General features: G+C 40.6%; 1 protein-coding gene across 3 annotated transcripts in view; it reads right to left on the bottom strand.

Moving 5' to 3' along the window:
* Positions 1–25,576, bottom strand: part of LOC122975408 (protein bicaudal D homolog 1-like) — a 64,768-nt gene that overhangs the window by 31,300 nt on the left and 7,892 nt on the right. For all 3 annotated transcript variants that reach the window (XM_044343835.1, XM_044343836.1, XM_044343837.1), the window contains exons 2-5: positions 4,674–4,886; positions 4,024–4,176; positions 2,579–2,883; positions 1,510–1,684 (exon numbers count right to left, since the gene is read on the bottom strand). In XM_044343835.1, coding sequence (XP_044199770.1) covers positions 1,510–1,684; positions 2,579–2,883; positions 4,024–4,176; positions 4,674–4,886 — 846 coding nt within the window. The remainder of the gene's footprint in view (positions 1–1,509; positions 1,685–2,578; positions 2,884–4,023; positions 4,177–4,673; positions 4,887–25,576) is intronic.

Here is a 25,576-nt window from a genome sequence, read left to right as displayed (position 1 = left end):
CACCAAACTTAGCAAAAATGGTGGGCCAGTAGAGCACCCATTTCACAGGGCATTTGGTTAAGATGTATACCATATGACTGCAACATCTCTGGTCTGATCTCAGGTCACTTTTGCACACATGAGCACATCTCTTACCAACTTTACAACTGGAAAGACTTTTAACATACACTGAGTCATGAAAAACTGTCTCAGATCTTTCAGACTGCATAATAACACAACATGGATGGGATGTCACTCCACTTTTTCCCTCAGGTGTAAAGAAACAACACAGTAGCACAAAAGTGGACTCATTAACATTTAAAAAGAGCAGCTTCGCCAGCAATGAAACCCACCCATCTGCTGGAGAGTGGTCGATAGTGTAGTGTGTCAGCTGAGATATAAATAAGCTCTTCCTGCAGCCCAGCCTATCAGAGAGACTGCAGACAGCAGGGAGAGATGGGATTACACCTACAGGAACTGAAGCATCCAGATGCACACACACATATGGATGTGCGTATACACACATGCTAGTGCTCTGAGCATGATTTGATGCACTAAATAATTGTAAGGTAATTGTAAGGTTGAGAAATACTACGAGTTTGGGAACATATAAGAGAAAGGTGTTTGGAAAGAAAACAAAAACAGATGTGTGACTGTGTGTGACCAGAGAAGACAAAGGGAGAAGGTGAGAGACAGAGTGCTTTACGCAGTGGGGATACTGTGTGTCAGTGTGGTTTACAGTAAATTATTCAAAAGCTTTGATTTTATAAAGAGGAGTTGGCTGCAGGGTTTGTGACTACTGCAGCCAAAATATGCACAAAAGTCTAACTTTTTTAGTGTAATTTCACAGAATATTTAACATAATGTTTAAACATTGCAGGTAAGTGGGAAAAAAATAAATAAGTAATACAACATGGTTCAACATTTTGGGAAATTCCAACCAAGAGTGAGATGAGAAGACAGATATCAGTCTCACGTCTGTGTGTTAACTATGGAGCTGGAGTCAGGAAATGGTTAGCCTAGCTTAGCATAAAGATTGAAGGCAGGGGGAAATAGGTAGCATGGCTCTGTCCAAAGTTCAAAACTACACCTTCTAACACGTCTAAAGCTCACTGATTGACACGTCGTTGGTTCAATCCGTTAAAAAACAGACATGTCAAAGACGTTTGTCAGAAAGACCCAAGCTGAAAAAAAGGTAAGAAACGGTAATAATAAGGATATAGTTATTTTTTTCCTTGTTGTCTGTGAGAAGCAAATTGGGAGCTAGCCTGATGGTATAGCAGCAAAAAATCTTTTTTGTGGAAGGTTGGGGTGGGTGGTTGGGTAGTGTGTGACTTTGATATGGGAGACTGTTGTTTCCTTCCTGTGTCCTACCAACTAATGACTTTGGTGTCTTTCAAACACAACTATGAATGTTCCCTGTGTTGATCAGTTTCAAACTGTGTTCTGTGCTCCTCTGTGACAGCCTCATAAATGCTGGCTGTCTCTGAGTTAATAATGTATAAGTGGATGATCTGAGATCAGACCCACCGTCAACAGCTGTTGCTTGAGCTTCTGGATCTCTGTCAGGTTCATCTCACTGAAGAGGTCTGATGTCGCCGCCCCTTCGGCTTTTCGACCCGGGCCTCGGCACTCTCCGTTAGCCCTGGGCACCGACCCAGTAGGTGTCCCCGCTCCTGACCCGCCCAGCAGGTGACCATTACACCTAGAAGATCAGAGATGAGCATCTTTAAAATCCCACATATGCACTTTGTTTCCCTCATATCAGGTAGAAAAGTAGAATATGTATAACCAGCACAATAAAGAGAGAACAATGGTATTAGCCTTTTAAAACTTCATAAAATGAGGTATTATCAAATACCAAAGATACAGTCTACTTTTCAAAGGATGTTTACAAACATAGCACAAAAAGTAAGGAAATTTGTGTTTGGTAGATTATTTCTTTGTTGTAACAATGCTTCTTGGCAATAAATCTTATACTGTTGGAAAGCCTGTTTATTTCCCTTTTAAATCGTGCCACATTTGTAAGGAACATGCATTTGTGGGATGAACAGCAGAGCTGAGTATGCGGGTTGTGCCCATGAAAAATTTGCCAAATCTTCTCTGCCAATGCCAAACAGCTTATTTTGCTGTTGCTATTGACTCTTGTTTTGAGCTTCTGGTACCCCCAGGTGCTGCCAGGAGGCCTGCTATGACTGCCCCTCACCATCAGGCCCGTTTGCGCTGGTGTCGGCAACAAGTGCACTGCAACCTGAACATGTGGAGGAACGTTATGTTCAGCGATACTTTGAAATGACACATTTAATACTGTTAAAGCTTTGAAAGTGTTTTGTATTGTGTTAATTTGAGAAGCTATTCAAAATTGACACATTATCCGACATATTAGGTTTATATGTATATATCCGGGCTCAGGTCAGGCCTCAATTTGAGGGCAGTGCAGGGCTCTACTTGTGATCACTAGTAACATAAACATTACATTTCCTTTCCATTTTGCCACAATGGTGTCATGTTTGTCATCCTGCAATATGCACCAGTTTCATAAGACAGACCACTTTAGAATAGTAAGTCTCCAGATTCTGTTCATGAAATATTAAAGCACCTCGTTGGCTCTTCTGTACTAGGGGAGAGCAGAGTTGTTGGGGTGGCAGTGCCGCTGGGCGGGGCGGAGGTGAACATCAGGTGTGCGCTGCCAGTGTAGGCCACATCACACATGCTGAGGTGGTGAACCAGCTCCCTGCGCAGGTGCTTCTTCTGCTCACGCTCGCTCTTCAGAGACTCCAGCGCCTCCTCCAGCTGGGCGTCAGAGATGTCCTTCAATCGCAGCGCGTCCTGTAACTGACTGTTAAGGAGCTCTGTCTCCTCCTCCAGGACCTTGATCTCATGCTTCAGGCCTTCATACTCCACCTGAGCCAAGATACAGGGAAGGAGGACAGGTAGATTAATGAGACGATGTCAAGAGATTGGTTAGTCATTCTACTGGGCCTCTGGCATTGATGAATTGAGAGGGTTCATCTCTGGCTACAGCTGCATGAAAAGGAAGTTTTCTGTCTATAATTTATTTATTTTTAACATTTGTATAAATTTGATCTATGGTTAAAGGTTAAAATACTATGTGGTGTTGGTGCTGTATGCTGTAAAAAGAGTTTTTCAAAGTCAAAAATGTTCAAATTGTACACTTAAACTACAGTATCACTTAAACTATGACACAAAAACAATATTTTGGGGGAAACACAAAAAATGTATTGTTAACATTAAAATGTCAAAACCAAAAAAACGGACTTTTTCTCTTCTCTCTACTCGCCTCTGGCTTTTGGCTGTCCTTTCTTCTCAGCTCAACCTTGATTCTAATCCATTTTGTTCTCCTTTTTTCCTCTCTCTCTCCTCTCCTCTCCTTTTGTCTCCGCACCTCACCTCTCCCCCCTCTCCTCTCCTCTCCTCTCTTCTCCCCCCTCTCCTCTCCTCTCCTCTGCTCTCCTCTCACCCCTCTCCTCTCCTCTCCTCTCCTCTGTCCCTCATTTCAGAGCTCAGGTGCTTTTACCAGGCAGCCCAGGAGAACCTCAAAGTAATTTGTCACTCTCTGTCTGAGAAGGCCCATCTGTCCTCTGCTTGTGTGTGCATGTGTGTGAATGGTGTCTATACCCAAAGGTTATTCTGGGCAGCTGTTACCTGCTGATTTAATTTTGTTGAGTAGCTTGGTTACATTATCACAATTCAAAAAAAAATATAGCCTTTAGTTCAACTGAAGTCATAATTAATGCTCCCTTTTTGCAGTTAAAAATCATGCCAAAGAGATCTTTAAATGTATTGTTAACATTTTTATTACTGAAAGGGAGAAAAATGTACTTGGAGATATATATGACAGTATGTGACATGTGATTTGCAGTGCAGACATACATTCTTTAACAGAAAAAACATGAAATTTAGTTTATTTATTATCTAATATGCAATAATGTAGTTGTAACTTAAATCAAATTATTCACATTCCACTATTGGCCAAGCATGAACTTGTGATTCATTCTGTATGTGTATCTGAAGCATCCGTACCTGATTCTGTTTGAGTGTTGACACCAGTTTCTGCAGAGAGATGTTCTCCTCCTCCAGCTCCGTGTAGTCCTGGAGCAGCCGTGACTCTCGAAACTTGTACTCCCTGATCTCCTCTCGCATCCGGCTGCGCTGCAGCTCCAACATCTCATTACTCTGCTGAGACAGAGCAGGCAAACAGAGCTGAGGCTCAGCTTTCTATATTTCCTAACCTACAGACGGTCTTTGCTTTGAGTATGCTTTTAATATCAACTCACACTTTAAATTCAAAGTAAAGTTACTTTGCTTTTTTTTGCTTATTTTTAACTTTTTATATTATTTGCTATTAATTTTGTGTCATGTAATACTTTAGTTGACTGTTTCATTCATTCATTCATGCGTCACCTGCTGAGTAGCAAACTTTTCAATTTAAGAAACCATTAAACTCACACTGTCTATTTCATAACATCCATGTTTTCTTATTATTTGTTTTCTGGGTTTGATGTTGTAATTTCATAGCCCAACACTCTCTACAGGTTTCAGGGGTCAGAATCTTCATGAATGTATCAACAGGGAAGAGTTTTCCCTACATCCAGCTGTTATTAGCGCATGACAATAATGTAATATTGACCAAAAATGCAGTAACTCTTGTCGAGTGTACTGCAGTACTGTACCTCCCGCAGCTCCTGCAGCAGGGAGCTCAAGTGCTCGTTGTCAGTCTGTGTGTTGGCGGTGGTTGCCCGGCTGTGCTTCAGCTCCGACTGGAGCTCCATGAGACGACCCATGTAGTAGGCCTCCTTGGTAGCAGACTCCTGCAGCAGAGTCTCCTCATTGGTCTCCCCATCCTCTGCCACCTTACGCTGGGTGGAGTAGGCCTGGCCAAACGCCTGGATGGAGCAGGAGAGGAAAGAGTCTGAGTCATCTGGATAGGATGTGTTGTGTTTAACTGTTTCATATGCCTGTGTGAATAATGGTCTCTATGTGAAGAGCAACATCCAACACTCACCTTTGTTGAATGATACACATCATGTTATCATTTTCTGATCAATTTATAAATCATTTATTCTACAAGTTATCATAAAATATAATGGAGAAACAGAGAGCAACTTGCCATTTGTGAAGCTAAATAACAGTAAGAATTTTACCTGATTTTTCAAAGTTAGAACTCCTCAGTTGAAAAATATCATCAAATCATTTCTTGGTGTCACAAATCCACATGCAGTCATGTAATATCCAGATATGTCTGCTGATGATGAGACAGATATATTGATATTTGATTTATGTTTAACCTCTTCAATCCCACTGTCTCACTCAAGGGTCAGTCACTACAAACTCAAGCTATGTGGCACCAAACAAAACATCATTTTCATGTGAAAACGACTTGTTTCCTCACTAGCATGTCAAGATCATTTTAGTAGAAACCTCTGTCCATCTGAATCATCAGCGCTGTGTATTTGGCTATATTGACATTTAAAATGAGTGATCACTGAGAAGGTTTGAGGCAACAAGTCCTTCTTAACTTACGACACAGCCCCCAACCCTCACTGGGTAGCTTATGTCATTGTTTTTCAAAAGCTCCGTTTACCCCGTGCACACCGCCACATCGAGCCAGCATTTTAAGATTTACACACTCTGAGGCCGTTGCAGAAAAGCTCATTTTTTAAGGGAGAAAAACTCTAGTCTGGATAGAGGGCTGAAACAGCTTGGAGGAAAGTCCAGTCAATGTGTGATTTTGCTTAGGCATGAGTGCAGGAATCACTGTGCATAGGCAGAATGTGCACTGTATATTTTCCCACAGGAGCAGAGTGTAAGTACCATTAAACACAGTCAGCTGGGAGTCTCAACAGCCATTGCTGTTCTCTGTCCTTCTGCTCACCAGGCCAGACACGTTGAGGTCTGTTTACTCAAGATTAATGAGCCTCCACTCCAAACATGTAGTCTCCTACTAATTATGTTCATATGCAACAGTAATTGTGTTGACCAAAATGCAGGGAAAAGATTGACAGGTTTGTAGGTCAGATGGTGTAAACATGCTGGTCTGTTCATGTGCCAGTTCATACTAGAACTACCTTTAATTTTACTTTCACTAGAACAAACTAGAATGAAGTTGCAACACAGAGATATTGTGGGGATGACTGTACAAATATAAAAAAAGACGGGTTCACAATTTTTCAAGTCTGTCTTAAAACAACAGTCAGGAGCCCAAATAAACATTGAAACCTGTTTTTCTTGCTTTAATCATTCCTCCTGTTCATACTGACCATTAGAAGATCCCTTCATAATGCACTTACAATGGAAGTGATGGGGGACAAAATTCACAGTCCTCCTTCTGTGCAAAAATGTGTTTAAAAATTTATCTGAAGCTGATATGAATCTTCAGAATCCAAATGAGTCAAATCAAGTAGATATCTTTCAACGTTACAGTCTTTTTGTTACTATACTTCCACCGCAGCTCAACAGGGAAACACTGTCTGAGGAAACACAAAGAGGGAATTTGATGCTAAAAAGAATGTAAATGTGTCAGATATCCACTTGATATGACTAACTCAGACTGATGAAGCCTCATAGAAGCTTCACAGAGACTTTTAAATGACTGTGTTGACACACTGTGGACTTTTGGCCTCCATCACTTCCATTGAAAACACATTTGAAGGATCTTTTAATAGTCAGTATGAACAGGAGGAATGATTACAGTGAGGAAAATCTCTTTCACTGCTCATATGAACACCTGACTGCTGTTTAAAGACTTGAAAAATTGTGAACCTAAAAGAAAAACATAATGCAGGCAGCCTCACATTTCAACAAGGAGTTGGTGGAGACCAAAACAGCTCTAAAAGGAGAGTGAATCCCGGACTGAAATTCATCAGGTGAACACAAACACGACTCCAAATTAATGACAATGTTGCTCTGTGACTGCTGGATGTGTAAACAGGCAGCTAACATGTTAGTCTTTTAAACTTTATAAGATGATAATATGTCAGTGTTGTGAGGGCAGCTTGTTGTGCTGCCCTCAAGTGGCCAAAAATCAATTGTTTCAATTAACTGTAATGTGAGTTTAAAGCCCATATATGCATGATTTGAGCATTCCCTTGACTCCCTCAGTTGGGGTATCAAAACAGACAGTAGCAGTGGTTCACTCCTCCCACTGATCCAACCTGGGAACACTGAGATTAACTGAGAGCAACACATCAACTAGTTCGATTGCCATTGTCTGATTTACCCACAAACAAAACTGCTATGATCACATGAAAATTCTACACATGGTGGCTTTATATATATAAATGTGGATGCTTTTAGCTAATCAAAGTTGATTTGGTGTGTTCAAGCATCTGAAATGTGAAGCAAAACATAAGCTGCAGCTTAAAATATTACTACAAATAGTACAATAAAACTGCACAATAATGCTGTAGGCAATACGGATGAAGCTGTTCTTTCAATTTTTCTTCTGTTCTGTTTCAAGCTGTCATGACAGCTCAAAATTACAGCTTACGTCTCCACTTGTCAGCTAGCAGAAAATTTCCATTTCACAAGTTGTGATGGTGAAAAATATCTCATCTGAAGGCGCTGTAGGCATCCAACTGTAGACATTTTAAACCACGACAGGCAATGAAGCAGGAGTGGAACATCTGGGACAAGATATTGATTTTACCAATGAACTCCCTCAATAACGCCCCAGCTCATAAAGCTGGAGAAGGGTCACTGGTAATGCAGCATGCACAGTGCAACCAGCTGTTTCATGGCCACGGCTCTTCCAGACTAGTCATTATTTTGACACATCACACACAGAGCAACAATATGCACATGTCAATATATGGCACCATGACCACATCCATTCAATAAGCACAGCAATAACCTCAGGCTGCAACATGCCATCAGGATGAAATATGACTAACACACATTCAACTGCCGTACATCAGTATGGAACATAGAAGAAGGACATCACAGGAATCCAGCTACAGAGATTGGCTGAAGGCTTCATAAATAAAACCCGGGTACTAGACAGTATCCTCTGTGATTTCGCTAAAAAAATAAACTAACTGAAATAATATTTCTTCCTTGGGGGCCGTTATGGGCTCTGGCAACGGCTGTAAGTGAGGGTGAAGGCTGCTCAGTCAATTTCTTGCTGGCATGGAGAGGAGAAGACAAAGAGAGCCATTTTCCTCACACCACTGTAGACAACAGCTACAGTGATACAGGCACACACACATACACTGGAGCTGGTTTGAAGCCCAGAGTTGCTGGTTATGGTTGGCTCCATCTTTTCTGTTTGGAGCCAGGAACTTCCAAATAAGGAGTGTGGGGTGTTCCCTTTCACACTCTGGAAACATGCCCCGCTACCTCGGACCCAAGCTAGCGCTAGCTTACTGGAAACACCGAGCAGTGCACACTTGGTCTAACATTAGCTACTTTAGCTAAAGCTGCAGACAGAGAGAAGTTAGCAAACTACAATGGCTACTTTACTAGGAGGCAGGTAAACATACATCTGCACTTGAGCAGCTCCTTGTATACACTGACCACCCCAAAAAACCTTAGCGCCACCTCCAGGCAATGGCAGATAAGAACGTAGTGCCCCAAAAAAGCACTGGTACAGTACATTCTTCTCATTATTAAGCATTTTTTATACACCACAGTGCAGGTATCATAATCAAGTAACGTTAAACTTAGTGAAATATTGTGACAATAGTCTCAGTGTGAGTCCCGGAGCCGGGGACAGCAGTAGGTGAACCAACTGTCAATCACAGCTGTCAATCAACACCCACACCGCAGACATCAAAGTTATTATAAGTCTTCAAATCTTATTAATGGAGCAATAATTTCCCAAAATGACCACCAGCACACTTATTAGAGGGCCTGAATTTAGATTTGACATTGAGATTTCCTGTCTCGCAGTAACAGTAGGACGAGTCATCGTTCATTGGCAACGAGAAGGCCAGTAAACCTGACAGTAAACATCTAATCAGAGTCACAAGGAGTCAGCACTTACCACAAACCACTCCACACCTCAATATCTGAGTGTGATTCAGCACACAGAGTATGTAAGAAAAACCACTGTCTATTTGAGAATCCACACAAATGTCACCCCCTCCTTCTTTAGATAAATAGAGGCTGTGCTTTATTGCCTGGAGTGAGTCAGCAATATTATTGGGAAGCAGACAAAACTCAGAGCTGTTCTAAACTCTGATGAACACACTTCAGACAAATTACTGCTCAAGATAAACTAAAAAAACAATTTTGAGCCTGTCTGGTCTTGTGCGTAAAGATCAACTGAACTGAAAAATGCAAACATCATCCCCATAATGACCCAGAGAAGACTAAACCGGACTTTAGAAAACATTTGCATGCTTTAATAACTCACTGGACCTGAGCTCAGACTGTGAGATGTATTCTCACAGGAGCCTGACATAGACTCTTTGATTGTGGACTGTGCCCAGTCTGCATCCTCAGGATCTATTTTAGAATATAAAGAGCTCTTTGAAGTGAACAGTAGACTGTTCTTGACATTCTCTGAGGCTGCAGAAACTGTCACATAATGTCAGGGAGCTTTCAAAACATACAGCATTAATATTGCTGTGGACATGACTTGTATTTGCTACATCTTCTGTTTCAGTTTGTTCTGGTAAGACAGCTACAGCTTTATAGTCAATTTCATTTTGTGTGCCCATATTTCTACACCAACATTTTGCACCAGACTCAAATATCTCTGCTAATATTGGAAACACTGCCATGACATTTTGTACAGTCCCCAGGGTTCCACAGAGTATAAATACCGATGACATTGGTGATCCCATGAATTTTCCTCTATAGCCCTATCCTCATGTCAAAATTACATTTTTTCCAATACTTTGATTTGACATTCTCATCTTCCTTGCTTTACTTTATGTTAAGTGCTAAGTGGCAAGCTAAACTTCAGTTTGTTAACATTGTCATTGTGAGCATGTTAGCATTCTGATGTTAGCATTTCCTGTAAAGATGATGTCAGACACAGCTACCACCATTGTTTTCTGAGTGATACACCTCTTCACTAGACGGATCAATAATGAGAAATGGTGTTGAAGCAGCATTGGCTAGCTAGTTTGCAATACTAACTGTATCCAGTTATACTGCTAACAATTTACACTATTCTAAGTCACAACCTGCTCTATTTAGCTGTGTGATGAGGTTATACATGGTGGGTAGCAGCAGCTGGTTGTGTTGCCTATAGACTGGTAGAATTGGAGGGAGCTGGGAGTCGCGTGACAAGGCTGCCAAGTGGGAGCTGCAGCGGCAACCGCTTGCTGTCTGGGAGCACCAGGGGATTACAGCAAAGATTCAGAGCCTATAGGTGCCATAGCTAAACCACAGCACCACCTAAAAAACTAAACAGCAGAGTCACGAGACAAGACAACAAGAACTGTGATTGGTCAGCCTTGGCTACTTATGTTTTCTCGAGACTGTCCTCCCAAGACAAACAACACAATAGGTTGTAATTTCAGTGGCCAAAAAAATGACATTTGAGTGACAGATGCCATGTGGCAGCCATAGTAATTATGACCTGGAGCAGTGGCACGGTTGAGATGGCGTATACATATGACAAATTTCCTCATTCCGAGTTGGTGGGTTGGGTGGATGTTATAATAACCCAACAATAACCCAAGAAAGAGAGAGAGAGAGCGAATGAAGAGAGCGAGCAGCGCTGGTGAGAACAAAGCCAGGAATCAGATAAATAAAACATTATTTTTCTGAATGTTTCACAGCGGTTATGTTCTAAAGGACAAATAAACACACCCACACCTCCGCACAACCCTACAGGAAGGTGCCGCATTGCTGGATTTTGTGTGAATGCAGAGCTTCATCCTGTCCGCTGTGGCCTCTCTGCTCTGTGTGTGTGTAGCTCAGCCCCACCCTCGGTCAAGCAGACACACAGACCTGCAGCTCTTTATACATCCATGACACAGAGACAGAGAGCAGAGCGGAGCAGAGGAGAGAGACGGAGACAACGATATAACCTGGTTGCTACACTCACATCCTGCACGCTGTTATTGGCTGGAGGCTACACACCCATAAGTGATGATTGAGAGGGATTACTTTTGTATAAGTCTACATATTGTTTTTTAGGGAAATCCTGTATAGTATACATTTAGCCATAGCATTGTCACATCATAAAACGTTATATTTTAGCATTGATTTGTAACTGTTTTGGAAGGAACAGACAAATGATGTTGTCCTGCTGATTACTGCCGGTAGGAGCGCCAGATTAGAAAACGCTCCTATGTATTGTTCAAGAGTCACATGGTCAAATTATGTATTTGGTCGTTTCATTTGGAGGACTTCTGGGTTGACTTCTACAAGTTTTGAAGTGAAGACAACATAAAGCAAGTAGAAGAAAGACTCAGTAATCTGCTGCTTTTCAGTAACACACATCTGGCAAAGACATTTCCACTGCAAACCTTCTGCTCACTGTGATCACCACTTTCTAACATATGATAGAATTCAACAACAAATGCATGTTGGATTCTACTTATTTGTGAATTTACCCACCTGGGGAACAATAAAGTTTTATCTTATCTCAGTTGGGTTTGTGCTGTATTTCTTGAGTAGGGTTTTTTGCACCCAGTATGTAGTAGTCATTAGAGGAATTTTGTCTTTGGGCACTCAAGTATTGGGTTCAACACACAGCTGTGATGGCAAGTCAGGGCTGCATTCCTAGCCGAGAAAAGTAAGCAATTGTCAAAAGAGGCATGAATCTTATTTTTGCCCCAAGAAATTGAATCTGGCCCTGCATGCAGGTCAGGAGTGAAATAAGCACATTTATCTCAGCTGATAAAAAGTTAGAAGTGATTTGTAGGAGCTTTTAACTGGCCAGCGGTGATATTTTAATCTGCTGTTTGCCTCTAATGTCGCTCTGAGACCAGTGTCCTAGTTAGCTGATACAGTGCCTTACTGCCAACTCTGACTTCATCCTGTCTGGGACTGAAAGAGACAAGGACGAGGGCAAATCAGACAGCGAGGGAGAAGACAGGGACAGAGAACCAGAGTCAGAGAGGCAGAACAGTGTCCTACTAGCCCACTGTGACAGAGCACACTGGCCTCACAGGAGGAAAATGACAAAAACACACTTCATTTTTTCATCTCTCAAACCTTTGTCTCTCTCTGTTTCACCTCCCTCATTTGCTCAATCTATTGTACCCATATCCAAGTCTCCCCTGCGTCTTCAGTCAGCTGCTCTGTCAGCATACTAATGCAGCTGGACTGAAGATTTTCCCATAAAACCGTTCCTGGCTGAGTGACGCTGCAGGAACAGCTAAGACATCAGAGTGAGTTTATCATGCAGGGACTGGGAAAGAGTTTGGGCTTTAAAACCAGATATTCACCATGTGGGAAAAAGGAAAAAGTGCTTAACTACTTAGTCAACTCCACAGTGTCCTGCTTTGACATCCGGGTATCATTTATCCAGCAAGTTTATCATCTGTTAGATCAATCATGTTTTAGTAGAAATTTGAAAGATCTGATGAGTTTGATGCCGGTCACTGTTTGGTGCACATGAGGTTAGTTTGCTCATATATTTGACCCACAGTGACACTAAAGCTAAATATAGACTGGCGCATCATGCAGTCCCTGATTATAATTGAATCTGTGTAATTCGAGCCAGCACAGACAAAGGCAGCCTAGACATCTCTAGCCTCATCCTCCCAATTATCTTATTCACATTCTTGCTCTCTCACCATTTCTGTCTTTCTTTCGTTGTTCACAGTGTTACTCTTTAAGGTCCATGGTCTTATCAGCCTGCAGACAGACTCAAGTGGCACGCAAAGCCCTGACACACAAACATCACGTTACTTGTCCCTTTCCAAGCCACTCACAAACAATCTTTGTCTGAACATAGAAACCAGCTGCAGAGAACACACTAACTTTTTTATTTTAGCTGTTACAAATCAACATTAATTAGCTACAGCTGATCTAATCTGTTGCTTGTGTCATTTTAACCAGAGCCAATGACGGTTAAAAATGTTACCTACATATTTCCTATGCCCCTTCACACCTGTACACAGGTGTAAAGTACAAGTGTACAAGTGTGCAATGGACAAGTGTACGCCAGGACCCTGTAACATCACTGTTGAGTGTGGTTACAGGTGCAACAGAACACATTTCTGACCAACATAGCTACTGTAATTCTTTATGAAACAGCCTCAATCTATGGAGAGCATCACTGAGCACGCTCAGAGCCAACTGAGTTGTTGTCATTGAAGGTAATCTGGGGTTTGTAGAGTCATCCAGTATCAATGTCCTGTCTGGCATTAGTGTTAGATCAGACAGAGCACTGAAATTGAGCTTGTATTATCTGATTAGCATCAGCTGTTTCATTCATGCTTCACAATCATTGGTTCATGCATCAGTTGCTTGGCTACCCCCTACCAAGGAACATCCAATCATCCAGTCATATTCATGCAGATGCACAGCGTGGCCATCATAACCTAACACTTCTCACTGTTATTCTGTTGATATCTTCATGCCAACATCATTGCTGCTGCAGTCTCTGTTTGCTATAAATGGTCAGTCTGGTGTTAGTGTCTCCAAATGAACTGTTCAATAGAGACTGTCTTCAGAAAAATGATCCAGTAGGTCGTAATGCAAGTGGTCCAAAAACGACATATAGTTACGTTTGACTGACAGATGCCATCTAGCGGCCATAGTCAATATGACCCAGAGCAGTGGCACAGTTCAGATGACATCTATATAGGTTGACAAATTTCCTCATTTCTTGGGTGGTGGATTGGGTGGATGGTATAACCCAACAGTGGATTCTGCCACATGGACCACTGTTCATTTCCTGTTTCCATCCATGAGTGTCACATTCTCAACTGTGACTTGGGACAGTGTTTTAAAAAGTGTAACAACATTGTTGTTGCCATGACAATGAAGATGGTCTAACTTTAACCCACCCCACACGTTTCTCTTACCTTAACAAAGTGATCATTTTAACCCAAACCATGATCTTTCCCTAAACCTAACCACAGCATTGTCACATAATAAAACATTATTTTTTAACAGTGATGTATAACAGTTTTGGAAAGCACAGACAAATGATGTCCTGCTGATTACTGCTGATAGGGCACCAGGTTAGAAATAGCTCTTATGTGTCGTTCTGAAGTGCAGGGAAAAATAATATATTTTGTTGTTTAATTTCGAGGACTTATTGGTTTAAAATGTTCTGTACACATTGTCTTATATTGCTGTAGTGTTTTAAATATGTTGGAGCACAAACACAGAGGGTCTATGTAAAGGGAGAGATTAGCTGAGTCACCCAAACATCTCTAATCATGATTTAATCAATAGAACTGTATATTCACCCCCAAATGCAACGAAAACAAGGGAAATTAAATATTAACCTACATAAGAATGTTATAGACATTAGCAAATGTATCATATTGTATGATGATAGCAAACAAAACACTTTTTTCCTTTTCAAGCCATCTTAAAGCCCTATGATAATGTTGCCATAATAACACCAGAAGCCACAGATCACTAAGCGTATGAATGACAATATGAATTTTGTTGCAGTCATTCCAGACTTTCTGACCACTGTAGATTTAATTTGGACATCAGTAAAAGCTTTAACCTTGGCACTGATGTGCAGACAAATGCAGGTGTTTTAGCTCAGTGTCTGCTGTGTCATTTCACTGTGATCCTCCCACCATGACGTCTGGTCAGATTGATAGGCAGCACATGTCGCTGCCAGGGCTGTGTCGATGCTAGTGTGTGTGTGTGTGTGTGTGTGTGTGTGTGTGTGTGTGTTGTTGGACCCCTGCTGCATGAGTTGCCAGTATTGTGAATCAAGGTCAGTTCACTGCCAATTGTACTGCAATAGATGCGAGTCAAACACACACATTCACACACATGCACACATTATTATTTAAAGCCTTTGCTTCCATGCTGGGATTCTGATTTAAAAAGCATGCAGACAGCAGGTGTTCCCTGACCTTTCCAACCTCTTCCTGTCCTCTGAAGACCCTTCACAGTGTGCACACAGGAACTTGCTTTAAACAAGATTCCTGCCAGCATTTTTCTGCTTTGGTCCAGACTGAAATATAAGAACTATCAGATGGATTTCCTTGAAATTGTCATGGATATTCCCCAGAGGATGAATCCTAGTGTCTTTGTTGACACCCTGACTTTTCCTCTAGCACCACTATGAGAGTGACATTTGTGGTTCAGAGTAAAAATCTCAACAGCTGTTAGATCGATGGTCATGATATTTACAACAGATTTTCAGGAACTTGCTTTAAACAAGATTCCTGCCAGCATTTTTCTTAAAGTGTTTGTTCTAAAAGCTCTACTCTGGTAACCTGAAGTTAAAGGAAAACAAAAATATAATCCAAATGCAATTTTACCGGAGACTAGAGTTTGAAGATTGAATAAAAAAAACTTTATTTAGAAGCAAAGGCTTAATTATTTTAGGCAGATAAGTGAATAATCGTATATCCACAGTAAATGTGATGACATTCTGCTTATTGGATTATGAGATATATGTGTGTAACATTGACTTTTTAGCCTCTAAAAAGCCTGGATGTGCTCAGTGAATTTCAACCCACTCAACCTCTTGAGCCACAGCCACCCACGCTGCTTACCCATGGTGAGATGCCACTTTTTACCATTCCTTCTACAACAATATTTCAATGCACCACCATATGTTCAATAACTAAGTGAGTTAATGATGATATGTTCAAGACTGATCTGGTGACAAAGTTAAGAGACGGTCTTGTAGCCTCATGGTTTAAGGTGCTAACCATGAACCACAACATCCTTGGTTGAAGTTCAGCTTTCTGCCCCTTGTTTCCTGTCATTTCTCTGCTGTCAGTCCTCTAATAAAGGCATAAAATGCCCCAAAAATACTTAACAAAGTTTCAGACTTTGTTCCATGGTTCTGCCAAAGGCACTGAACTACAGAGTACAACCATGACCTTGGAAAATCATTTTTGCTCTTGCAGTATCTGGAGCAGCTCCAGAGCGTCTCTCGATGACATCATAGTTTACACCATGCACTCAGTCAGAAAGCTTTCACAGCCAGACCATTGATTTAGGATTAATTCTTGCAGAACCAAATACTATGTGCATAATTCACAACTTTGCCAAGTTTATCTGCTCTCTTGAGCTGATTGTGTATAATACTAACACACTTTCTGTGTGTTAGGATTGAAATACCAAAACATCTATTCAGTTTTAGAGTGGATTTCTCCTTTTGACAAATTCATTTCTTGATCATTTGAGTGTTGTGGAATAAAAATAGGGAGCTGAAAATACTTTGTCATATCCTGCATAACGGTAACTATTTAAAAACGATGAAACTAAAGCTGGTGTGATGTGATTTCTAAGTCAGCCCCTAAAGGAAATAATAAGAATTATGGCCTTCATTTGTAGGAGAGGACATTTATCTTCCTATTCTCTCTTTTTTCCACACTAGTTATCTGTGTGGACAGCTCAAAGACACATGGATCAATATAAACCCTGCAGGCGTGGGAGGCCAGTGTCCTCTTTAATCTGAGACCAAGAGACAGAGACAAACAAAGACAGCAGCAGAGAGGGAGAAGAGCGAAGGAGAGGAAATAATGTAGGAAAATCTTCATACTGTGACATTGTTTTTATTTAGATGTTCAGTCTCTTCATCATGCTAAATGCTTATTTTGGTTGTCCAAAATAAACCTAAATAATGCTGGAAGAACCAACTGCAAACACTACCAGACAGTGTGTGCTTACAATAGTAATCATCATCAGGCTATAGGTTTAACTCACACATGTTAAAACTATCAATAACTAACTCAGATATCCATAATGTCTACCTCTGGCACAGAATGTCAAAAACGTCCAGGTTAGGTAATCTTATCTGAAATAACTATCAATACTGTATGTTCCATTATATTTTTCACAGCAAGATCTGTGGATTACCCAGAATAACACAGACATTGTAAAACTTTTTCACAGTTTGACACGACAGTAGGAGAAGCACAGGTGTAAATAATCGAATGAATAGGGGCTGAATTCCATTTAACTGCTTCAGTTTCAGGGTCCTGGTATTATGCATGCTGACTCACTGTCACACTGTCAGAAGAATGGAGGCATTGTTAAAGTTATTAAGCAATGCTTGTGTGTTTCCTTTGACAAGTCAAAGTGTCTGCTGTGAAAAAGGTCTATTTCTGAAAATGTTGCTGTTTTAGCCATGCTAGCTGCATGCTTCTAGGGATGTCTGTCAGTCAGTCAGTCAGTCAGTCAGTTGGTCCACTACTTTGGTCCAGACTGAAATATAAGAACTATCAGATGGATTTCCTTGAAATTGTCATGGATATTCCCCAGAGGATGAATCCTAGTGTCTTTGTTGACACCCTGACTTTTCCTCTAGCACCACTATGAGAGTGACATTTGTGGTTCAGAGTAAAAATCTCAACAGCTGTTAGATCGATGGTCATGATATTTACAACAGATTTTCAAGATCTCTAGAGGATACATTGTAACCACTTTGGTGATCCACTGTCTTTTCGTCTAGCTCCACCATGAGGGTGACTTTTTAGATCTAATTAAATATCTCAACGACTATTGGATGGATTGCTTGTTCATGGTCCCTAGAGAATGAATTGTAATAATTTTGATCTCATGACTTTCTGTCTAACACCATCATCTGGTCAAAATTAAATTTTGTCTAACATTTTCATTTATGACTAATCCGCAATACTAATGACATTCCCATCATCCTCAGCTGTACTTTTTGTTTAGTGTGAATTAGCAAAGTTTGCATGCTAACAAGCTGAACCAACACAATGAGCATGGTAAACATTCTGTCTGCTAAACATCAACATGCTAGCATTATCAATGTGAGCATTTAGCTCAAGTACAGCTTCACAGAGCTACATGCATGCTAGCATGGCTGATCATTTCAAGCAAGAAAATCTGCCAATGGGGTTCTTGAAACTAGCATAAAAATCTAGCCACTATCAAACACAATCAAACCTTAAAACTAGTGCTTCATATAGAAAATGAACTGTCAGAAATTCAAGTTAAAGGACCAGTGTGTAGGATTTAGTGGCATCTAGCAGTGAGGTTGCAGATTGCAACCAACTGAATGCCCCTACCCTCCCCCTCCCCTTCCAAGTGTGTATGAGAACCTACGGTGGCCGCGAAACTTGTGAGAAAAAATCTGTCTCTAGAGTCAGTGTTTGGTTTGTCTGTTCTGGGCTACTGTAGAAACATGGTGGTGCGACATGGTAGGCTCTGTGGAAGAGGACCTGCTCCCTATCTATCTACTAAAGCAAGAAATGTCTGTCTGTATGTCTGTGTGTCCTTCACGTATCTCTTGAACCGCTCATCGGATCGACTTCACATTTGACGAGTGCTTTGCTGGGGAAAAGGGGGTGCCATGACGAATTTGGTGCAATTTGGACACGCAACAAGATAAATATTAATACATTTAAACTCTGAATAAACAAGCCATCAGTCGCTCCACTCTACAGCTGCAGGGCGGGGCTTCTGAGCTTGCAACTGCATGTTATGATCAGAGCTGTACAACCCTGCCATGAGAGAGAGGAGGGAGGATGTCTCTTCATTTAATAACATTTAAAGTGAGGCTTTGTTGTGGGTTTCCTGACTCATTTTTAAAAATACAAGAGAAAAAGAGAGAGAGGGTGTACACGTTGAGCTGAGTGATAGAGAGACAGGCTGAAAAGCTTTCCCTGAGAGAGAGAAAGCTCCTGAATGACAGATATACAACATCATTTTCTGATTGTTTCACAGCAGTTACGTTCTAAAGCACAAATAAACAACCATGAAACACTCAACAGGTGATTTACTATGGAGACAGATGCTCTTTTGGTGTTATTTGGACACACAACATGTTTAATATTAATAAGCCTTGAATAAACAAGCACAGCAAGCCCGACTCTGTGTCTGAGTGTAGTGGGGGCTGTTTGATATAAACACCATCACATCACAGCGGGGCAGGGCTTCTGGGCTCTGACTTGCTGAGCGGGACAAAGTCTCAATTAAACTGCCCGAGAGAGAAGAACCAGTGCACAGAAGAGAAAGAAACAGAGGTGCAGGCAGTAAAACTAGCCAATAGGAGCATAGACACATTTGATTGGCAGCAGAATCAACCAATGGAAGGCCATAAACTGCTTCTACGGTTCAACTTCAGTTTAGTCTCACTGGTGAGATCTGCCTGTTCCACACAGGTATGTTTTGAACGGGTACTGCACTAGTGTAGATATAAAGGCTCATTCTAACGAAAACACAACAACTCTTATTTTCAGGTGATTATATGCTAATTAAATATACTTATGAATATTATATTCCATTTCTTCCACATCCATTCTGTTACATGCTACTAAATCTTGCACACTGGTCCTTTAAAGATGGTTGTAACTAGACTATTTGTCACCTCAGGTTATGAGTTTATAAGTTGTAGCATTCATCTTATGAGCGTTAGGCTACCAGGGCCTGCCTTTTCATTCGGCTCAGTTTAGGAAGTGATATTTTCAAACACTTTAGTTATGGTCTGATTCTTGAAATAAGCAACACAATTGTTTTGTCTTTTAACAGAGATGTGGTATATCGTGTGACAACTGTGCAATCCACTTCTCAGGCTTGTTTCTTTTCAGCTCTAACTGAAAAACAGATTTAATACCGTCCTAAGATAAATTAAGACCAGTTAACTTGAAACAAGTCTAATAACCTCGTGCATATGGTGCTTGAAAAGATTATTTATCTTTGATAAGAAAAAATAAGTTTTAATCATCTTAAAATAAGAAATTATAACTTTCCTGAATTTCCTTTTTTTGCAGTGATACATGAACGCAGCAGCACAGATTCAACATCTGCAAGTGGCTTTAATGCAGAACAGAGAACTATGAGTTGATATGGTAATGTCACAAATTCTAGCTGCATACAGATGAATCCTTGAAGCATCTGTACTAAATGTGCTGTATAGTGCAGATTCTGTGGCATGAAAAATATCAACATGCTGCATGACCATTTCCATAAATCAGACATTCAATATGTACTTCAGTTTATACTAAACACACTGGACACATCAGACTCAGTGATACATGTCATGTTGCGGTGAAGACCAAATGATGTACAAGCAAATGTCCCTTCAGTTCACTCTGCACCTCTTTGTTCTCATGTCATCGCAGCTGAGGTGAGAGTGTGTGCATGTCTGTGTGTGTGTGTGTGTGTGAGAGAGAGAGAGAGAGAGAGAGAGAGAGAGAGAGGGGGGGGAATGTGATAGTGGGTATTGGTCTGCTGGGTGGGTAATGGCTGCATCCGTCTCATATCCAGTAAAGATTGTGTAATCCTTTTGGGAAGAAGCAGGAAAAAAGAAAAACAGCCACTATGCTCCATCCATCTTTCTCTCCCTCATCCCTCTTTCATTAGCCTCTGGTGTTGTTTCCAGAGGAGAGGACAGGAGAGGAGAGGAGAGGAGAGGAGAGGGAGTGATGGAGGTAGGAGAAGAAGAAGAGGAAGGAGAAGGGGAGGGGATAGAGGAAGGGGAGGAGGGATAATCACATTTGATAGTGCTTCATACCACTCCCTTGGCATAGGGCCTTTGTTTTACTATCATCCCATCTTTTCATCCCTCTATTGTTCACCACACCACTCCTCCTTCTTGTTATTCAAGCTTTTCATCCAAAGCAACATGGAAGAAAGAAATGAACAAGAAAAGTATAACACGCATATAATCCAGTTTGTTTATATAAGAAATAAGACACGGTCTCCAGCAACCAGTTACCTCAGTTTGTAGTTTAACATTTTAGGTAATAACCTTATTCTCGTTCCTTCCAAGGGTGAGATGAGAAGAACAATAACAGTCTATGTCTCATCATATCAGAGTTAAAAGTTTCCAACTTGTTTATAGCACTATATGACGTTAGATACTGATATCCAACTGGGCATTCGTCACTAATATGTAAGTGTGTGAAAACACATGGAGGCCTAACTTTACCCAAAGTTCACTGACAAATGTTAAAAGTACCCTCTGGAGTTTCTGACCGCTAGATGAGTGGGTCCCTATTTTGTTTGTCTCGTGCATGCACACAAGGACGTAGGCATGCCATGTATGTAAACAATGGTGGATTTACTAAAATCAGCTTTGCAAATGATTTAGTACAGATGATGATACATATACAGATGATACAGTAGGTCAAAGCTGAAGCAGGAAGTGGCTCTGTAAACTATGACGGATGTTTACCGCAGACAATTTAGGTAATAGTTTTACTTTTATCTCCCAAATAAGTTTTTCTAACCTGTTTCCAACCTGTCTGATCAATGTTATTATTACAAATGATGACCAAAACCACAAAAATAAGACCCAAGTTGTAGTAAAATGGACTTATCCTTAACTTAACTAAACCTAAAAACCTAATTCCACATACAGGAAACAATGAAAACTGGAGGTCGGTGTTCAGGAATCCCCATTAAATCATTATGACCTCATACTTACTGAATAATTCACCATGTCTCATTCGCTCTGTATATATGTGTGTGTGTGTGTGTGTGTGTATGTGTGCTCATGCGGACATATTTGCAGACATGCATCTTTCAGACATCCAGTCTGCTCTTAAGTGCTTCTGAGCATGTGGCTCCTTCACATTCATAACTAACAGAGAGCGCAGCGGTAGAGACCAGAGATCAGAGTTTGTTTGAAGCTGACACACTACAGGAAATGGAGAAAATACACGGTACAACCTGTACTATCAAATACAGTCCCACTACAAATTACAAAGCCTCAAAAATGACCATGAAGTTGAATCAACCCTCTGTGATATGGGCTCAACAATATTTTAATCAGGCTTAATCCAGGCTTCTAATGTGTTATTTTCATTGCCATCATGTTTTTCCCCCACTATGGACAAACGAGCATCCATAAAGCCACTACATCCTAAACCTTGGTGAAGGAGGTAAAGCGCTGACTGGGAGTCAGTGTCCGGTGACAACAAGCCAGGAAGGGAGGCGTCCCATTGGCTGTATGACGTCACAGAGGAGTAACAGAGCGTCCCCGTGGGTCACTCGCTCCTGTTTCTGTTTTTAGCCTCCACTGATGCATTCGCTGTATTTTTCATCAGCTGCTCTGCTTACCACACCCGCAAATGCATCTCCTCCTCACTTCCTCCTACAACCTTCCTCCTCCTCCTCCTCCAACTCCCAACCCTCCCAACCACACGCTTGCCTTTTGAAAGACCTGTGAAGAACCCTTCGGCCATGAGCTATCACTGTGGCCAAACATCAGCAAAACAGGACATTTAAGCAATTACTCTAGAAAAACAGCTGTGATTTATATCAGACAGGACCTTTACTGACTAAACCTTTAACCCCACTTAACTCACAGCTCTGAGGATTCCTGCAAGCAAGTGCAAAGGCTTGTTTCCAGAATGAAGCAATGAAGTGAGAGCTTCTTCAACCCACAATGCTATTTTCTTCATTTGTATAAATGATCTAGCAAATGACAAATTATGATTACATTGGTTATGATGCTTTCCATAATGATGGTAATATATAAATAACGCCACACAAATTGCTGCATTATAACACACTCACCCTAGAATCACTTAAATTTCCTTGATAAAGACCTGATACTTTATGATACTTATTTCTAACATCCTTCAAGGAGAATTATCTGTAAGTAAAAACAGATTTTTCTATTTGAAAATGCAGTAGATGCAGGACTTTTTCAACCCTGAGTAGTGTCTGCAGGTTTTCTCACAGGCAGCTTACAGCCCAAACAGAGCAGCATCTATGTTACCTTGAGGGTAAACCCCGGGGTAAAAAGTGTCAAAAATCACTGTGTTTTACCAAAATGCTCTTAAGTTTAATTGCTGTGAGCAGACTTAACAACTGAAGGAGACTCAGATGAGCATATTAACATTTTGATCCACTCAAGAGATTCTCCCACCTGGATTTTGGCAGCTGGACAGTGACATCATGGTGAGGTACTTTAGTAAATGAAAAGTGAACCTGTAAAAGTGAGGGGGAATAAAAAAGGATTTTTAAGAGTGAGCTGGACATGTCTCCCCTATTCCCAGTGGAAATAAGGCATTTGGCTGTGCCTGCTATGGATACTGTACTGCTGCTGGTTGTAGTCTGTGGTAAGCACCAAGCTCTCAGCCAAGGGTCAGCTGAAGCACACTGACCCATTCAGATAGACCGCCATCGATCAGAATTTCCCTTCTTGTGGGAAAAGTTGGTCCTCATAAGTATAGAAAGAGAATAAGAAACTTGGTCTCAGCAGGACAGAGTCTCTGTCTCTGTCTCTGTGTGGTGGCACTGTTTTGACCACAGCAGATGCCAAGTGGTGCTAGTGGTGCTAGAGGAGATAACTACTGGCACACTGATCTGAAGTAAAGTGGAGAAGAAGCTCAAATTCAAGGCTTAACTGTGCAGGCAAATATTTGTATATTCTCAGTTTCACAAAATGATGAAAATGCATGTAAAAAGTATGTACATCTCAAATTCACCTAAAAAAAAACAAACAAAAATGAGGAATAATGAGGATGGGACAATGTCTATGTTGGTATGATTTATTATTTTAAAAAAAAGGCAAAGATAAATCTGCCTCATACTCTATAATTGCTGTAGCTCCTTTGTGTTGCACACCTGAGCTGGCATTGAGCCCGAGCACAGAGTGGAGGAAGCTCACTGTACAAATCAATGGGATGGACTCCTGTTGAGCTAATTAGCAGCGAGCTGTAGCTAGCTCTTTACAGCTCACTAATGGAGCCATGTGAGCATTCCACCTGCTGCGAGACCCAAGATTATTACATTAAAGCAGCCGGTGCGTGTCCCCCAATTAGCTAATGCACATGACATGAACAAAATGATGTGATGGCTGAGAGTGAAAACTTAAGACCCTCTCTGCAGCTTTGGACAAAAATATCTTCATCCACTGTATGTTTTAATTGTGCTAACTCTGGTACAGTACATCAAATAGTAACATTTATGTTTAACACTGTACATGGTCCCAATAAATACATAAATAATAATAATAATTGGCCTCAGAATCTTATCGCCAGAAGGGATGTAGAAATGTAGGCACTGTCTGCAGCAGTCTCTCCGACTTTAACCATTTACTGACAGTGATTGACTTGTGACAGATAGTCAGATATGTGAGTTGCGGCGACACAATTTGCTGAGCTTAAGCTCCTCAGCTGCCTGTGAGATGCTGCCTCTGGCTACTGCGCTCATTCAGAGACTACTGAAGTACCTGTTCATGTAGAAAGTCTTGGTTAAAAAATAAGGAACAGCTGGAATATTCAGTGAGACACTTTACATTGTTTTTTTTATTATTCATTTCTGATGTGCCATTTGGTGACTGTGAAAATAGAATAAAAAGGTTTAAATTGAAGTATACCATCACAAATTCTTTATGCAGTTTTAGTTATTAGTGGTGAAATAAATCATACTAATTCAATACTATTTTTTTAATTATTTTTGTTTATCCACTGTTTGATTTGTTTTAGTAATTGTTTTGGGAAATAAAAGCAAAATGCAGTCAACCAATGGACTGAGATCACAGTACTTACTTCTTCATATAAAAGATTTTTTATCTTATGGAAGATTTTTTCACTTTTCAGTGAAAAAAATAAAAACCAACATTGGATTTTTTCCTGTGATGCCTGATGTTGCATGGCTACACCCTCTAAACCTTCTTCCCCAACTGAATACCACATAGTAATGTTATTATATTCCATATTACAATGGTATAAACATAAAAACCTATCAGGAAAACTTAGACATATGTTGTTTTAGGTGTTTGAGCTAAAAACTGATGACGCCTGGTCTAATATTTAGTCAGCTGTATGTACAGATAAATGCAAAGAAACACAGATAGTAAAATATCTTGTGAATGGTATATGAGTTGCTCGCATGAGCCATGAAATAGTAATGATTCTGTGCTTGTGTGTTGAAAGTATGCTACAGTGAATCATTTATAGAAGAGGCTTTTTATATAAATGTAGATTTGCACTCAGTGCCCTTTATCTCAGCTATCTCCTGACTAGCTCTGACAGTGTCGCTGATGTGTCTGCTCTGTCTCCACTGTTCATGAAGAGTTCACCCTCTGAGGTGGAGAAAATTATTTTTGGTCTCATATTTTTATTTCAAATGCAAAATCAAGGTGCAAAAACAACTGCTTCTGAAAAACATCTTAACAGTTTAAATTTCCCTCTTGTGCTACTGTGAGGTTCACATCTGTGATTTTGAGTGAAATGTCTCAACAACTATTGGATGGATTGCTCTGGAAATTTGGTTTCACGTTCATGATATCCTCAGGATGAACTGTAATAACTTTAGTGATCCTTTGACTTTTCATAGTGCCATCATCATCGTAAGATCAATTTTAATCTGTCTAATACTTTAGTTTATAACCACATATCTAGCAAAACAAATGACATTCTCATCAGCCTTAGCTGTACCTTGTGTTCAGTGCTAAATAGCAGAAAACTAAGGCAGCAACCATTATAAACATTAACATAACATCAACCATGTTACATTTTTAAACATGCTCACTGTTACTGCCACTATGTGTAGCCTCAGCAGCTAGCAACTGAAGGTGGATTTGTAG

This window comes from Thunnus albacares, chromosome 23 (assembly GCF_914725855.1).
Source record: "Thunnus albacares chromosome 23, fThuAlb1.1, whole genome shotgun sequence".
Classification (NCBI taxonomy): Eukaryota; Metazoa; Chordata; class Actinopteri; order Scombriformes; family Scombridae; genus Thunnus; species Thunnus albacares.
Note: the sequence above shows the minus strand (reverse complement) of the source record. Positions and strands in the feature narration are given on the sequence as shown.